We start from the raw sequence: 17,372 nt of genomic DNA, 5'->3' as shown, positions 1-17,372 counted from the left end.
GTAAAGATTACTATAATCTCAAAATAAACAGGGGGTATGAAACAAAAGTTAAGTAAAGGTTTTGGCAAATTGTAAAAGGTATGTAGGTTTCTTAAGAGTTTTAAAAGAAAATAAACTTATAAAGGGTTTCATATGTGATTGGTTTCATATGTAATTTCTATAATAACCTTAGTGTTATTATAGAAATTGTTTTTTGGTTTGAAGCTATTATACAAATGATGTTTTTACTCTGGTTAATTTCATTTTGAATTTTCTAAAATATTTATTTTTTAGTTTTAGGTGGACACAATATCTTTATTTTTATGCAGTGCTGAGGATTGAATCCAGTGCCTTATGTATTCTAGGCCAGCACTCTACCACTGAACAACAACCTCAGCCCTCATTTTGTATTTTCTTTTTTTTAAAAGAGAGAGAGAGAGAGAGAGAGAGAGAGAGAGAGAGAGAGAGAGAATTTTTAATATTTATTTTTTAGTTTTCGGCAGACACAACATCTTTGTTTGTATGTGGTGCTGAGGATCAAACCCGGGCCGCACGCATGCCAGGCGAGTGCGCTACCGCTTGAGCCATATCCCCAGCCCTCATTTTGTATTTTCTTTGTAACACTTTTTAAACATTTCTTGTTAGAGTCTGGCAGAAGTACTACTTCTAATAGGACAACCTGAGTTTATTTGAGACAATTAGCCATCACCTACAGGACAAATGAGATTACAGGAACAGTACTAATGCTGACCCCAATTAAATGGAAGGGGTAATTATAAAATTATAGCTATTGAAGTTAAAATCCAGTATCCTAACTTCAAGACTGGTGATACTGACCTGCTGGATATATTTAAAACCAAAACTTGGAGACCAAAGTTAAGGAAGTAAAAGAGCCAAGGAAAAAGCAGGCAATATTTTGCCCCTGTACCTCTAAGATCAGCCAGAATCCAGAGGAGGACAGCACCCTTCTCAGGGCTGTGAAACTCCAGTGAGTCATCTGACCTCCCAAACAGGGGGATTGAGATGACCCTAGAGAACAGGAAACCAACCAGGACACATTCTGCAAGGGGGGAGGGGGGCGCATTGGAAAGAGAAATATCCCTGATGCTTCAATAGGAAGCCACATGTGGTCAGCAAGACCCTGATCCATCCTGGCAGATGACACAACTGGTAGAGGAAATGGTAAAGGAGCCAAGAGGCTTCTCACAAGTTCCCAAGAGTGATCCCTGACAAATCTCAACTGACTCTAACAGTGGATGGAAAGAAGTCAATTTTGACCAACTTGACCTTAAACACCTGGCAGGAGAGTATAACCAAAGCACAGCCTTACATGGACATTTAAAAGATAAAATATGGTTCTTATAAACTTGAAATGTACACTTGTGTCAGTCCTACCAAAAGTAAGTAAAGACAGGAGGAGCCTAAAAAGGAAAGATTCTTATAGAGGAGTGCCTGAAAATGACTATCACAAAAGACACTACCAGTGTCACAAGTTTGTCCTGCATTAATTTTAAGTCCAATGTAACAGACCACAACTCTTCCTCACATCCTACCCGGGTACACTTGATCTGTTTTTCACTGGTATCATTATATAGCCCCAATATTTACACCTCATATTGGCCTAAAAGATGTAATGTGGCATATATAAGCCCTAATTTACTTTATCAAGAAAGCCCTAAGTGACACACTAAAGGGATCCCTCTATTAAACACAGAGGTAACACTAATAAGAAATCTGTTTTACAAAATTAGATAGCATTAGATATCTTAACTATAACTTAAAAAGGACACCTGTGCCATTATAAAAACTAAATGTGTGTTTCTAAAAACTCTGCTCATGTTTCTAAAGCCTTATATGGCTTCCACTAACAAATCATTGGCATGTTGGACCCCACCTTAAGCTTTAATGAGTTGCTGTCTTCATGATTTTCAGAGACGGACTGGTAATATTAATTGCTTTTATGCTAATAGTTTACAAAAACAGTAATGCTTTGTTGTCTTTATTGTTGTCTTAACATGATCCCTTCCCTATGTATGCCTTGTCCAGTCACCTGCCATCTGCCACTGTGGACCTCTGGACTACTCTGAAGCTGAATGCCCTTAACTGTCCATGTCCCACCTGATATAGAACAAGGACTTTGGGTGACTTCCCTCAACTTTACCCTCTCTTAGCAGGAAGCAGCCAGATCCAGTCAATGTCCAAATATCCTAAAATAATTGAGGGACACAAGTTGTTAGGAGGGGAATGTTAGGTAACTAGTCATGAATGGGTAAGCAGGGAAAAGACAATAAATTGTGACTGAAATTTACCAGAAGCCTTCTCTAACAGAAAGAGCACCTAGAAGATTCGAGCTTGGTATGTTAAAAACTATCCCAGCCCTGTAACCATATCATGTAACACACTGTGCTGTTACCTTTTTCACATACAGTATATTTTTGTAAATACACAAGGACAGGGGCTATATCTGTTTTTGCTAATCATTATATAACCAAAGTCAATCAGTATCTTAAAAATTTATTGGACATCTTCAGGAGAACAGTTAGTTGACATACTGAAGATGGCAGCACAGAGATGAAAGAAAATTTGATCCTTGGTGATATCATTAAGCAACAGATTTAACTACACTGAAGGCACCTTATATAACACTCCTGTTTTTGTTTCTGCATCTTGAGTCTGTTGCCTCAGGTCTGGTGTCATGAAGTCTCTCTGGAAGCTAGCTATAGTTAATCTCCTGTTGCTGTGACTTTGGGTACAATGCACAAATAGGCCATAAAGTCTACCATATTCTCACTTATTTCAAGTCAACTGAAAAGTGCTGACAATTGGTGATAGGTATTTGCTTCCCAATGAGATATTTCTGGGATATGGATGTCCTATAACCAACGTGGGACAGTGTGTGTGTGTGTGTGTTTGTTATATACATAAAGTTACATTTTGTTCTTTTTGTTTGAATGAATTAATATTTCCTTGGTTCTTCATATGCCAAGTAATATTTTTTTTCAGAGTTGGGGATTGAACCCAGGGTTGTTCTACCACTGAGCTACATCCCCTAACCCCCGTTTTGTTTTGACTGAGACAGGACCTTGCTGTCTCAGCTAAGTTGCTTAGGGTCTCATTAAGTTGCTGAGACTAGACTCCAACTTGTGATCCTATTGTCTCATCCTCCCTAGTCACTAGGATTACAGGTTGTAACAGAATATTATATATATTCATGTTATAAGATTATAAGTCTTGATTAAATTCTATGGATAATGTATTGATATTTTCATTTTAGCAGGCAATCAGCCTGGGTAAATTCAAGTCACACGTTCTGACCAGCTCTCTGTGGGCTATGGTTCTACTGTCAGTTCATCTTTGAAAGCTTTCCTGTGTTCGTGCACCAACCAGTGGCTAGTTTTGGAATTGAGCCATGGTCTATCCTTTTGCACTTCTGAGAATCTAGGAACAACATATCCAAGGACATGCAACTTGGAGGGAGATCTGGGCATTCATAATCAACACTATTGAGTGGCTTTCTAGAAGTCTTCCCCCTACATGTTCCCTACCCCCTGGTACTTTCCATTTTCCTGGGGGCTACCCTTTTGTGTTCCAGGAAGAAACCTGGGGGTTTTCATTATTTTGCTGTGCTGCACCTTAGGAGCCATGTGGCAAGACTAGATGGAAAACAATGTCAAGCTCACAGCATAACTTTGAACTCTGTTTTTTTTTTTTTTCTTTCCTGCTGGCCTACTGATATTTCCTTTCAGTGTGCAAAAATAACTGTTCCATGCATTCCATCTAGGTTTTATAGCTACATTCAGTGGGGGAGACAGGGGACTGTACTTCCTTCATTTATCAGTTTATTCTTGACAAAGGTACCAAGGTGATTTCATGGAGAAAGGATAACATTTTTAACAAGTTGTACTGAAAGAATTGGGCATGCATATGCAAATAAATGAACTTCAACTCTTGCCTTACACCATACACAAAAATTAAGTAAAAATAGAATGTAGAACTAAATGTGAGAGATAAAACTAAAATTTCTAGAAGAAACCAAATAGAAATTTAGATAGGATAAAATCCAAGACAGGGGCTGGGGTTGTGGCTCAGTGGTAGAGTGCTTGCCTAGCATGTGTGAGGCACTGGTTTGATTCTCAGCACTGCATAAAAATAAAAAATAAAGGTTCATCAACAACTAAAAAAAAAAAAAAAAAAAAAACAAGAGTTTTTTAAATGAAAAAAATTACCAAAATTGAAAACTTGTTTCTCAAATGACTGCTCAGAAAATGAAGTCAAACCACTGTCCTAGAAAAAAGGATTTGCAAAATCTAATAAAATTCTTATATCTAGAATATATAAAGAATTCTCAAACTCACTTCTGTAAACAACACAATCACTGTACATGATGAATATTAATATGATCACAGAAGAGACTGGTATACTTACTTCTTGCTAAAAGTGTAATTTTCTCTCACAGCTAGAGGCAATGCGTATATACATATTTCTCTAAGCCATAAAATGCTTTTTCCTTTCTCAACTTTTAAGCAAATTTCTATTCAATACCTATTAATACCTGATCCAAATATCAATTTGTAGAAATTTTCTCACCTCATTAAGCAATATTCAGAGGTCTCTAGATTGGGGAGACTGGTGGAAGATAAAGATTTTTATATTAGAAGAGATATCACACTGTATCGTAACTGTATCTATTGTAAATTTGATTTTATTATGAAAACACAAGCTCTTCAAATTTAAAAAAAACTTTTTTTGGGGAGTGCTGGGGATTGAACTCAGGGGCACTTGACCACTGAACCACATCCCCAACCCTATTTTGTATTTTATTTATGGACACAGTCTCAGTGAGTTTTGCTGAGGCTGGCTTTGAACTTTCAATCCTCCTGGCTCAGCCTCCCAAGCTGCTGGGATTATAGGTGTACTAAAAATTTATTGAGGAAGAAATAGAGCTGAAACCTGAAAATAAATTTTATGTCAAGAAGGCACTGACAGCAGGGCACAGTGGCACATGCCTGCAATCCCAGTGGCTCGGGAGGCTAAGGCAGGAGGATTTTGAGTTCAAAGCCAGCCTCAGCAACTGCGAGACTCCAAGCAAGTTAGTTCAATCCTTGAGTTCAATCCCTGGTAACCGCCCCCCACCCGCGCCAAATACGACACTGACAAACTAAACAGAAAAGAATTCATTTTGAATTTAAGAAATCTCAAATTTTTCTTGGGACATAATGAACTACAGGATAATGTTTTGGGCCAACTATTAAACTTCCACACTTTGTGTATATTCTAGCTTCCAACAGTTTCATAAATGTGTTTTGTTTTTCTACACCGACAGCAATTTCAAGGACATTTGTTCTCATAAATGCTTCTATAAAGAGGCCAAATTCAGACTTCTTTTTAGATATTTAAGCATATTTTATCATACAGAACCAGTTTTTAAACATTTCATTCATGCATGCAATATTTGAATTGTCACTATATGCCAAGCACTGTTAATAGATACTAGGGATAGGTGAAGAATAGAACATAAATCCTTACCATCAGAACTTATATTGTACGGCAAGAGAAACACAACAATTAAGATCAATGAAATATATAGCATGTCAGATTTGGTTAAGTAGGTTAGCCACATAGCTTATCAATAGGGATGGGACACTACTCAAAGTAGAAAGGGGTGTCCCTGGTAAATGATGGTATAAAAATACCCTAGAGCTAAGTACTAAGGGGGAAGTAAAGCAAGGAAAATATACTAGCATGCATTCATATGGGGAAAGAAGTAATAATTGCAAATTTACAATCGAAGCTTATATGTGAAATTATATTTATGTACAGACCAAACAGAGTTGAGGAGCACACCATGTAGAGATATCTATATGTTCCTGGAGAAGCACTTTCATGAAAGAGAATAAGTAGAAAAGTCCTGTAGTAGGAGGTATGTTCCAGAAACAGCCAAGAGACAAGTGTGTTGAAGTAGAATGAGCAAGACTAGCAGGGGGTAAATAAGACATCAGGGGACTGGTTCATGTAGATGCATGTAGAGGAAATGGGAGGCCCAGATTGGGTACAAGGCTTTCTTTACAGAACATTGCAAGGACTCTGGTTTTGCTCTAAGATGGAAGGCACAGAAAAGTTTTGAGTGCATGTGACATCTGATCATAATTATACTGGACTGAATGGGGGCAAGAGTTGAAGTAGAGAGCCAAATTGGAAGGCTGTTGCAGTGATCCAATTAGAGATGTTGGTGACTTGGACCAGAATGGTGCCTGAGGAGGTAACAAGAGGCAGTCAAATTATGGATATGCTATAAAGTTAGAGTCAGAATTTGCTGATGTACTAAGAACAATATGTAAGAGCTTGGATGGGATTTAAGATGAAGAGAAGGAAGAAAAATCAGAAGTTTTTAACAAATTAAATTTGAGATATTAAGTTTTGCAGATGAAGATGTCAAGTAGGCAATCAAATGTGAATCTGAAATTCTGAAATCTAGATGTCCATACTAGAGATAAAAATCTGGGCATTCTCAATGCAGAAATAATATTGACACAAGACTGGACGAGCTCCACAAATACATGAGAAAGAGGTCCAAGGTGTACGTTTAAGGAACACCAGAATTTAAAGGTCAAGGAGATAAGTGAAATCACATACAAAACTGAGGAGCCAGTAGGGAGGTGGGAGGAAAACCAGGCTACTTAGGAATCAAGCAGCCAGTGTTAAAGAAAGAGAGCAATCAAGTGTCAGATCCTGTGATCAATATAATAAGATGAAGACTGACCATTGGACTTCACAATGTGCAGGTCTGGAGACCTTGACTGGAGCAGTTTCTGTGGAGTATCACATAAAAAACATGGGGAAAAAAGGAATGGTGAGTACAGATAACAATTTCAAGGAAGTTTCTCTGAAGGGAAGAAGATACATAAAGATGACAGCCTCTGGAGATTTCAGAAGAGAAAACTTTTTAAAGATTAAGATGCAGCGGAGAAAGATTGAAGATCCACAAGAGAAACAAGTTGAAAGGGAGAATCTTTCTTCTCTACAAGATTTCAGGGATGGTTTATCCATAGCAACAGAAGGGGAAGTAGGGTGCAGAGGGCTCTGCTATGTACTACAATGAAATGTGTGTGGTTCTAAAACATGAACATTTTGAAAAATCACACCTACTTTTAGTGGTTGAATTGTGTTCCCCAGAAGTTATGTTGAACTCCTAAGCCTAGGTACCTGTAAATGTGACCTTATTTGGAAACAGGTTGATTACAGATGTAATTAGTTAAGATGAAGTCCTAAGGAAATAAGACAGGGCCTCTAATCCAATGTGACTAGTGTCTTTATAAAAAAGGGAAATATGGGGCTGGGGTTGTGGCTCAGTGGTAGAGCACTTGCCTAGCATGTGTGAGGCAATGGGTTCAATCCTCAGCACCACATAAAAATAAATGAACAAAATAAAGGTCCATCAACAACTAAAAAAATATTTTTTTAAAAAACGGGGGAAATATGGAGAGAGACATGCACACAGGGAGAACACCATATGAAGACTGGAGTTATTCAGCCCCAAGTCAAGGAATTCCTAGAAGCCCGGGGAGAGGCCTGGAACTGATTGATGTCTCTAGCTCCTGAAAAGGAAACACAGCATTGTCAACATTTGATCTTGGACTTCAGGCTTCCAGAAACATGAAGTAATAAATTTCTGTGTTTTGTTTAAGCCAACTGGTTTGTGGTACTTTGCGTAAAAGCAGCACTAGCGAATTAAAACACAACAATAACAAGGCATAAGAGGAAAACAAGTTTAGGACATATCATTTAAAATCAATACAATTTTATAGCCAGAACACTCAATAAAAAAGGTCACATGCTGCCAGGCACGGTGGTGCACACCTGTAATCCCAGCCACTCAGAGGCTGAGACAGGAAGATCGTGAGATCAAAGCCATCCTCAGCAATTTAGCAAGGCCCTAAGCAACTCAGCAAGACCCTGTCTCTACATAAAATATTAAAAGGGGCTGGGCATGTAGCTGAGTGGTTAAGCACTTCTGGGTTCAATACCAAGTGCCAAAATTAATAAACAAACAAATAAATAAATACCTAAAATAAACCCTTAAAACATTCAAGGAAAAAAAGGCCATTAGTACCTGGGAATAACCTGCACAGTGCCCAGGCCAGAACTTAGCTGTCTGGAGGCTGCACTCAGGATTGTTAAAAATACACCATATAGGACTGGGGTTGTGGCTCAGCAGTACAGCGCTCGCCTACCACGTGTGAGGCCCTGGGTTCGATCCTCAGCACCACATAAAAATAAATAAAATAAAGATTCTGTGTCCAACTACAACTAAAAAAATCATTTAAAAAAATACACCATACACTGCCCTGGAAATGCTTATAATGCTTCGTTTAGGGAAGGAATGTGGGGGGGGGAGTGCTGAGATTAGGAGGATGGAGCAGAACCAGTGGGACAAAGCACAGAGTAGGTGCAGGGGCTTCTCCTGCTAGCAAAGCAGTTGTGCTGAGGGCTTCAGTTATAATTCTTGTGCTATTCTGACCCACCTTGCTGAAAAACTACTTTGGAACCAAACACAGTTTCTATTATATTAATATTGGACACTATTTTTCAGATGAACTTGAACATAGGCTTATAAATACAAGCAGATCAGGGTAGATGTGAGATGATAGAATGTATGGAGATTCCTCCAGTTGCTTCCATCCTTTTGGCCAACAAAGAAGCAGGGACATCAGCTGATAGCAATAATGGATAGAGAATATGTCAGAATTTGAGGCCAAGAAAAAAGGGTACCTACCAGTACTGAAGAAAAGGGGAGCAAGGAGATGACTACACAGTGTCAGTGGCCATTTGCAATCTGCAGTCATGACTTTTTAGCCACATTAAGCTATTCAGGAATTGGATTAAACCAAAACTGTGACCTATCCAAGTCAGTACAACAAAACTGGATGGGGACATAGGTACTAACAACATGTGCAAGGAAGTGATCAGAATGTACCACAAAAGGAGAGAAGTGGGTCTGGGGTTGTGGTTCAGTGGTAGAGCACTTGCCTAGTGTGCGTGAAGCACTGGGTTTCACCCTCAGCACCACATGAAAATAAATAAATAAAATAAAGGTATTTTATAATTTAAAAAAAGGAAAGAAGTGATCTCACATATAGAAATCCTAAAGAGTCCACTAAAAACTATTAGAACTGATAAGTTAAAAAAATTAAGTTACAAAAACAAAGTACAAAATCAGTATCATTTCTATATGCTAACGATTAATTGCCTTAAAAAGAAACCAAGAAAACAATCCCATTTACAATATTTACAAAAAATAACTAGGAATTAATTTAACCAATGGAGTAAAAGATGCACATACATAATACTATTACAGAAATTGAAGAAAACACAATAGAAAGATATCCCATATTCATGGGTTGGATGAATTAATAATGCTAATTCATATCCAAAGCAATACACAGATTCAAGATGATCACTACTAAAATTCCAATGCCATTTTTCACCGAAACAGAAAAAAAATAATCTTAAAGTTTATAAAGAAGCATCAAAAATCCCTAATAGCCAAAGCAATCTTATGTATAAAGAACACAGCCAGGGGGCTGGTGTTGTAGCTCAGTAGTAGAGCACTTGCCTCACATGCATGAGGCTCTAGGTTTGATCCTCAGAACCACATAAAAAATAATAAATAAAGACATTGTGTCCATCTACAACTGAAAAAAAGAACACAGCCAGAAACATCATACTACTTGACTTAAAATAAATTATAAAGCCACAATATCAAAACAGACACATAGACCAATGAAACAGAATAGAGCACAGAAATAAATCCATCTACTTTCAGTCATTTTTTTTTTTACAAAGTTACCAAGAACACATAATGAGGAGAGGAAACTCTTTAATAAATGGTGCTGGAAAACTGGATCTCCATATGCAGAAGAATCAAAATAGAACCTCATATCTTCCCATATACAAAATTTAGTTCAAAATGTATTAAAGATGTAAGATAAAAAACCGTAAACATTACTAGAAGAAAGCACGGGGGAAAGTGTTATGGTTTGGACAATATTTTTGTTTTTCTGGATAGAACTCCAAAAGCACAATACAGTAAAAGCAAAAATAACAAAATGTTTTTTTTTTAATTTTTTGTTATGTTTTTTCAAAGTAAAAATCTTCAGAGTGAAAGAAACAATTAACAGAATGAAAAATATGGAATAGAATATATTTTTGCAAAATATACATCTGATAGTAAGTTAATAACCAAAATACATAAGGAACAACTCAATAATAAGAAAATCCATTTTAAAAATGGCAAAGAAGCCAGGCGTGATGGTGCACCCCTGTAATCCCAGCAGTTTGGGAGGCTGAGGCAGGAGGATCATGAGATCAAAGCCAGCCTCAGCAAAAGTGAGGCACTAAGCAACTCAATGAGACCCTGTCTCTAAATAAAATACAAAACAGGGCTGGGGATGTGGCTCAGTGGTTGAGTTCCCCTGAATTCAATCTCCAGCAGCCGCCCGCCACCCCAACCGCCAAAAAAAAAAAAAAAAGGCAAAGAAGTCAGGTGCAGTGGCACACACCTGTAATCCCTGCAGCTCAGGAGGCTGAGGTAAGAGGATTGCCAAGTTCAAAGTCAGCCTCAGCAACTTAGCCAGGCCTATCTCAAAATAAATAAATGAAATGAAAAGGGATAGGGGTGTGGCTAAATGGTTAAGCACCCAAGTTCAATCCTTGGTACCAAAAAAAAAAAAAAAAAAAAAAAAATGGTAAAGAACCTGAACAGACATTTCTGAAAAGACAGATAAATGAGCAACAAGTATATATGATAAAAGGCTCAACACCACTAATGAGGGAAACGTAACCCAAAACCACGACTTACCTCCTCACTTTTGTCAGAGTAGCTTTACAAAAAATATGAAACATAAATGTTGGTGAGGATGTGGAGAAAACCTTGTATGTTGGTGGTGAGAATATAAATTAGTACAGCCATTATGGAAAACAGTATAGAGTTCCTTAAAAAAATAGAACTATCGTATAATCCAGCAATCTTGCTACTGGGTATATTATCCAAATGATACAGAATCAGTACAAAGATACCTACAGTCATATGTTCACTGCAGCATTATTCACATTAGCTAAGCAGGGGCTAGGGAGTGGGGTGATATTTGCCAAAGGATACAAATTTTCACTTAGGAGGAATAAGTTCAAGAAATCCATTGTACATCATGGTGACTATAATTAATAAAGTAGTTTGTGTACTTGAAAACTGCCAAGAGTACATTTTGGTGTTGTCACATTAAATAAATTAAGTATATGAATGTATTGGTGGGCTTGTGTTACCATAATGAAATACCTGAGACAAGTTATTTTATAAAGAAGTTTATTTAGCTTAGAGTTTTGGAGGCTGAAAGTTCAAATGGCATAATGCAGCCTTGGTAAAGGCCACCCTTCAGTTGTTATCACCTCCTGTAGCAGGCAGCAAAAGCAAGAACCAAGCAAATGATAACTTCTCAAATCAGATCAGAGAGAAGCTGGGTGGGGCCAGACTCACTCCTTTTATAAATTCTCCTGAGAACTACCTTCAGAAGGCATGACCATGACATCATAGCAGAAGTACATGCAAGAGGGAGAAATCACATACCAAGACAAAAACAAAACAAAACAAAAAACAGATATTCAGGGACTAGGCTTATTCTTCTTATAACTCACATAAAACATATAGGATTCCATAAGGAGTACATTAATCTTGTCTAAGGGCAGTAACTCTAATGACCTAATCATCTTGCACTAGACTCCAGCTATTAAAGGATCCACTACATGTCACCAATGTCACACTGATGATCAAACTTCCCACATTAAACTTTGGAGGACATACTCAAACCATGGCACCCCACGAGGCAAAAAAAATGCCACACAATCACCCAAAACAAAACTGTTTTAAAACCATAGCCAAGAGGCATGATCTTAGGGGATTGGGGATGCAGCTCAATGGTAGAGTTCTTGTTACGGTTAAAGCATGATTTTTTATAAACAAACTGCTCATATATACTGTGAACACCAGGTCCATCCTTTGACTTAATGTGTCTATAACCATATCTGACATCAGACAAGTCAGAAGGACACAAATAAAAGTATGTTCTTTAACTGAATTTCAGTTTTCATATGCAGAAAAACCCTAGGCAATCTGCTAACACCCAAACAAAATGAGCTCTGTGCACATAACACATGAACCAATTTTTCCATCCTTTAATATTTCTAATTTCAAACTGGCAGCATCTCACAATTGGTCCTGTAAGCAACTCTCCCCAGGTACAGAAAAGAATATTAACATACAAAAATATGGTTAATTAGCAGGCCTATGTACTCTATGACACTGGTTGTACTGATCCTAACCTGGACAGAAATGCTCCCATCTGGCCTTTTAAAATACATAAACTATTACTACCTTTTCTGCAGAGGCAGTTATTAGCTAAGGGACCTTACAAAAGGAACCAAAAATGCAAGCGGACCAATATAAAAAACAGGGCCATGATTATGCAATACATAACAGGTTAGGTGGGATGTTCCAATCTCCATTCTCCTACAAGGTATAGAACTGACCTTGGTTTAGCTTTCTAGCTCAGTTCCCTGAAAATCAGCTGTATGACTAAGCAAACCTGCTTTTGGTAGAATGCCCTGCATCCAAGTGCAAAGAGCTGTAAATGATCATAAATATCTGCTAGGCTCCACAGCTTGGGCTCTTTGAATTCGTGTACTAATTGTTCCTACCCTTGTCCCTGGTCAGGACTCAAAGACACTATAAACACAGGACTGTTAAAAAGGGGAGTAGTCCCTTATGGACTCTACAGCTAGAGTTGACACATTTTGGGTGTTTATTTATATTTGCTGAATGATTGATTTTTGCCCTGCATCCTTCTATGTAGTCTGTGGGAACTGTTGTGATATTTCCCATGGAGGCAATGTACACTTAAGTTGCCCCGGCAAGTTCCCTGACCTTCACAAAGTAAAGTGGTGCAAGATGTGGTCCTTCCAGGTCCTGGGAGTTTGTATAGTTGAACCCAACCAGCTATGATGGGTGTTGCACACACATCAGCAGTCTTTAGAGACAACCCCATCCCACATTAACACCATGCATAGACATGGCTACCAAATGGATTTGGGATTAGAACAAAGGAAGACAGATCTTTGAAATATGGGTTACAACCTTAAAGATATCACAAAGGTTTGGGAATAAATATGGCAAATATACAGAGAGAGGATAATATTTATCCATTAAGAGATTGCACTTAACATACTTAGCCATTAGCTGTTTCTAAAGGATGTGGGTTTTGTTCCAGTTGTGTATGTAATCACTACATGTTTTTATATGTAAGAAGAGAGGTAAGGGAAACAGGGAATGTCAGGAAACACAAATCAAGTGAGTGTGAATTTTTAAAAATGTTACATAAAAACAACAGCTAGAGGAAAGAAAACATTAGTTTCACTTGTGTCTGTTTTAAATTGTCAAATCTGCAAAAGAACATCACAATACTAAGCTTTTAGAATGAGAATAAGAACCATTTTTTAAGCTTCTGCCTGTTGCTCTTAACAATATTTCAATCACTTATCAACATACTCATCAGCCTGAATACTCATCAGCCTCTATATTAAAATTACTCTCTAGTTAAGTCAGTAACAAAATGCTAAAATCTCTGACTCCATTAATTATATTTCTGGTAATCTAGACTCAGGGAAAAATCCTAAATATAAGAAAAAGTGTTTATAAAAACATAAACTGCTAAATTATTTACTTATAATATAAAAATTTTATATACAACCCAAGTATCTAACTAGAAGAGAATGGCAATTTATTATGGCTCAGTCATGAGAATACTAATATAAAACTACTAAAATGATGTGAGTACAACAGCATTATATGATAAGTACATTTCATGTTAAGTGAAGAAACTATGAATAAAATTATAAAGACAATGGGCTGGGGTTGTGGCTCAGCGGTAGCACTGTGAGAGGCCCTGGGTTCAATTCTCAGTACCACATTAAAATAAAGGTATTGTGTCCAACTACAACTAAAAAATAAATGTTAAAAAAATTATAAAGACAAATCAATTCACCTGTTTTTAAAAATCTATATGAGGGCTGGGGATGTGGCTCAAGCGGTAGCGCGCTCGCCTGGCATGCGTGCGGCCCGGGTTCGATCCTCAGCACCACATACAAACAAAGATATTGTGTCCGCCGATAACTAAAAAAATAAATATTAAAATTCTCTCTCTCTCCCCCCCCCTCTTTAAAAAAAAAATCTATATGAAAAAAGAAGCCATAGAAATGTTAAGGAGAACTATAAGTGAAACTTAAACATCTTTTCTTTTTCTGTTTTCTGAATTTTCCCAAATGAACATCTGTTTTATAATGGAAAACACATTACATAGTATCAAGTTTTGTAGTCAATCTTTTGCCCAATCTATTCTCAGTATACTGTACCAATATTAAGCTTAAGGATTTCACATCAAACCAGGTTATGTTATTCTGAAAATGTAAACCACTACAATACAAACAATCTAGCAGAGGCAGGATTTAAATAAATTTCTTTAATTTAACTAGCAGAGCCTAACACCATTATTGACATATATTGGGTGTTTATTTATATTTGCTGAATGATTAATTTTTGCCCTGTAATTCATATCTCTAAAGAGCTTTATTTCTTGGTATTTCTTGCATTACCTAAAAATATTTAGTTTAGCTCTATATGAACTTTTAAGAAGTTCACAGAAAATCATTCCTGTTCTAATATTAACAGGGACAATTTGTACCAATATATTTACCATAATAAAATTTGGAGAAAATAGCACTTGCAATAATTCAAGATCAAATTCTGAAATACGAGAGTTTAAAATAATGAAAGAAAAACTGAATCAAGGAACTCTGGTATCTTTCAGCTTAACCTCTTAATTGCTGTATCCATATTTCTTCCAAAGGGATTTTATGTTGTTTCTACAAATATAAGAAGTCTTGGAACATGCTAGTTATGTATAAGTAAATAAACTCCACAAATACGTGGAAAGATCCATGTTAACTTTAGAAATATGCTGTATGAGTGTTTGTGTAGTCCCCAAATTTTTATGTCGAAATCCTAACTCCCAAGGTAATAGATTTAGGATGTGGGACCTTCGGGTAGAGCGTAGATTATAAGGACTCATGAATAGGATCGATCAGTGCTTATATTAAAAAAAAAAAAAAATCCTGGCCCCTTCCACCATGTGAGGACACCATGAAAAGGTGCTATCTATGAACCAGAAACTAGACCTCACTAGACACATAATCTGCAAGCACCTAGATCATGGGTTTCCCAGTCTTCAGAAATGTGTAAGATTGATGTCTGCTATTGATAAGCCACCCAGTCTATGGTATTCTGTTCTAGCAACCTGAACAGATTAAGATAAAAGAGAATCTATGAAAAAAATATCATGACACAGCTTCAACATCAGTGTTTTAATAATATGAAATACAAGTACAAAACATTGTACAAGTATACTTTTCACTACATGGAGATGGAATAATATATTTTTGTGTTTCTGCCAGAATCAGTATCATCCAGTACTTTCCACTGTACCAATGGCTTTCCCCAGGGATTCTTTTTACTATTCATATACAGTTTTATTATCATGAATAAAAAAGCTCACAAGTTTTTTAAATCATTGCAAATATTCAAGATGCTTTGGAGAACTGTTATGAAATACAGAATCACTTTAGCTCATGAGCTTTGAAATGGGTAATATTATTTCACATCAGCCAAGATCTCCCTTATATTAGCATTGCAAAGACACTGTGCACTTATTTAGGGTTTTAAAGTATCGTCTCAACTATGAAGGAAGGCAAATTGCCATTTTCTGAAAAATCCAAATATCTTGATACTTATTGTTTAAGAAGAACTCATATAAACCCCACTTAGAGAAGACAATGGCAACAAAGGACCATAAAAGTTCTACAAGTACTAAAGAAAAACAAGTTTACATATACTGAAACTGTCTTTTCTATTTCCAAAGTGGTTGAACCACATCAAGTACAGGTAAGATCAATCAATAAAGAAAAAGTAAACTGTGCTAGTTCCCAACAGTCAGCCTCCATGGCATACCTCACAGTTTTCGGCCAATTTCAGTTAAGAGTTGTCTTATGACAGACAAAATTATGAAAGCAGTATGAATTTTGCTGGGAAATGTGAAAAGAAAATACTGTAATTTCATAAAATATTTGTAACTTATTTTATTTTTATAAATAAATAAAATGGTGTTTATTTTTAAGGTTTTGATCAGTTGCTGTTAAAAAAAAACATTCAAAGTTATGTTACTCTTTACGGATAAATGCTGGAGTATTTAAAATAACATGTTTGAAAAACTGAAACACATTTTTAATTTTCAGCATTACGCTTTGTTCTTGGTAGAATCGTCTTTGTTTCTTCTCTTTACATCCCAATTATAAACCCTGGCCATATCTGCAAGAATTGTCAAAGAAAATGCAAAAGCAGTTCTAAAGAAAACATATACAATGGCTAAGCCTTCAATCACACAATGAATCAAAGACCGAAATCATACGTACACAAATACTGATTATAACTAGGGTTGCCAGCCATCCTGCTATAGTATCAATTGCTAAAAAAGTAATAGAATTAAATTCTACCAAAACCAAGTTAAGAACTACAATCAACAATTGTCAACTATGGTAGTATATTTAACAAGTACATGCCAGAAACTCTCAATATTTTCTTTTTTTGTTTTGTTGATAAAAGGTCTCACTACATTGTCTAGGCTGTCCTGGAATTCCTGGGCTCAAATGATCCTCATACCTCAGCTGCCCAAGTAGCTGGGACTAGAGCTGTGCACCACTGTGCCTGGTTCAATAGCTTTAAAGACAGTCTGTCATCCATGAAATTTCAAAGATCACTCAGCACATATCTTGCCATATAAGAAATTAGTACAAATTTCAATAACTTCATCTCTTATCCTCTCTTTAGCTTAACAGGACGTTCAGTTTATTAAGCACCTATTGTGTTTCCAACTAGACATTATACAAAACCTTGATTTCCAGTCAGTGTTATCAGAGACTGGATGCCCTAACTTACTCCCATGTCTGTACACCATGCTATCTTTTCAAGCTCTAGCAATAACAAAGCTTGCAGTCAATCTTATGATCCCCCCCCCCCTTTTTTTTGGTTCCTGTAAGTCAATGGATCCTGTTTTTCTCTCACATTTAACATCTTCTCCTTTCCAGAAATACCAGTTCTCCTAGGTCCTTGTCATCTCACAGCTGAACGAAGTCTCTCCACATCACCAGTTAAGTGATGATCCCTACACTAGCCCTCAAATTGGCTGCCTTCCCTCACCCACGCAATAAGCACCTGTCACACACTCATGCTACACAAT

The 17,372-nt window shown here is 36.8% G+C and overlaps 1 protein-coding gene and 1 long non-coding RNA gene across 2 annotated transcripts in view; both read right to left on the bottom strand.

Moving 5' to 3' along the window:
- Positions 1 to 7,410: 7,410 nt before the first annotated feature.
- Positions 7,411 to 10,908, bottom strand: LOC139703213 (uncharacterized). The gene is made up of 2 exons (XR_011705590.1): positions 10,838 to 10,908; positions 7,411 to 7,574 (listed from the first exon to the last, which is right to left on the bottom strand). It is a non-coding gene; the product is annotated as an uncharacterized lncRNA (long non-coding RNA).
- A 4,521-nt stretch (positions 10,909 to 15,429) lies between these two features.
- Vbp1 (VHL binding protein 1) overlaps positions 15,430 to 17,372 on the bottom strand; it is a 31,486-nt gene continuing 29,543 nt past the window's right edge. Inside the window, exon 6 of the mRNA XM_027923030.3 lies at positions 15,430 to 16,444. Coding sequence (XP_027778831.1) covers positions 16,374 to 16,444 — 71 coding nt within the window. The 3' untranslated portion in view covers positions 15,430 to 16,373. The remainder of the gene's footprint in view (positions 16,445 to 17,372) is intronic.

The sequence above is a fragment of the Marmota flaviventris genome, chromosome X (assembly GCF_047511675.1).
Source record: "Marmota flaviventris isolate mMarFla1 chromosome X, mMarFla1.hap1, whole genome shotgun sequence".
NCBI lineage: Eukaryota > Metazoa > Chordata > Mammalia > Rodentia > Sciuridae > Marmota > Marmota flaviventris.
This window is presented reverse-complemented; position numbering and strand designations above follow the sequence as displayed.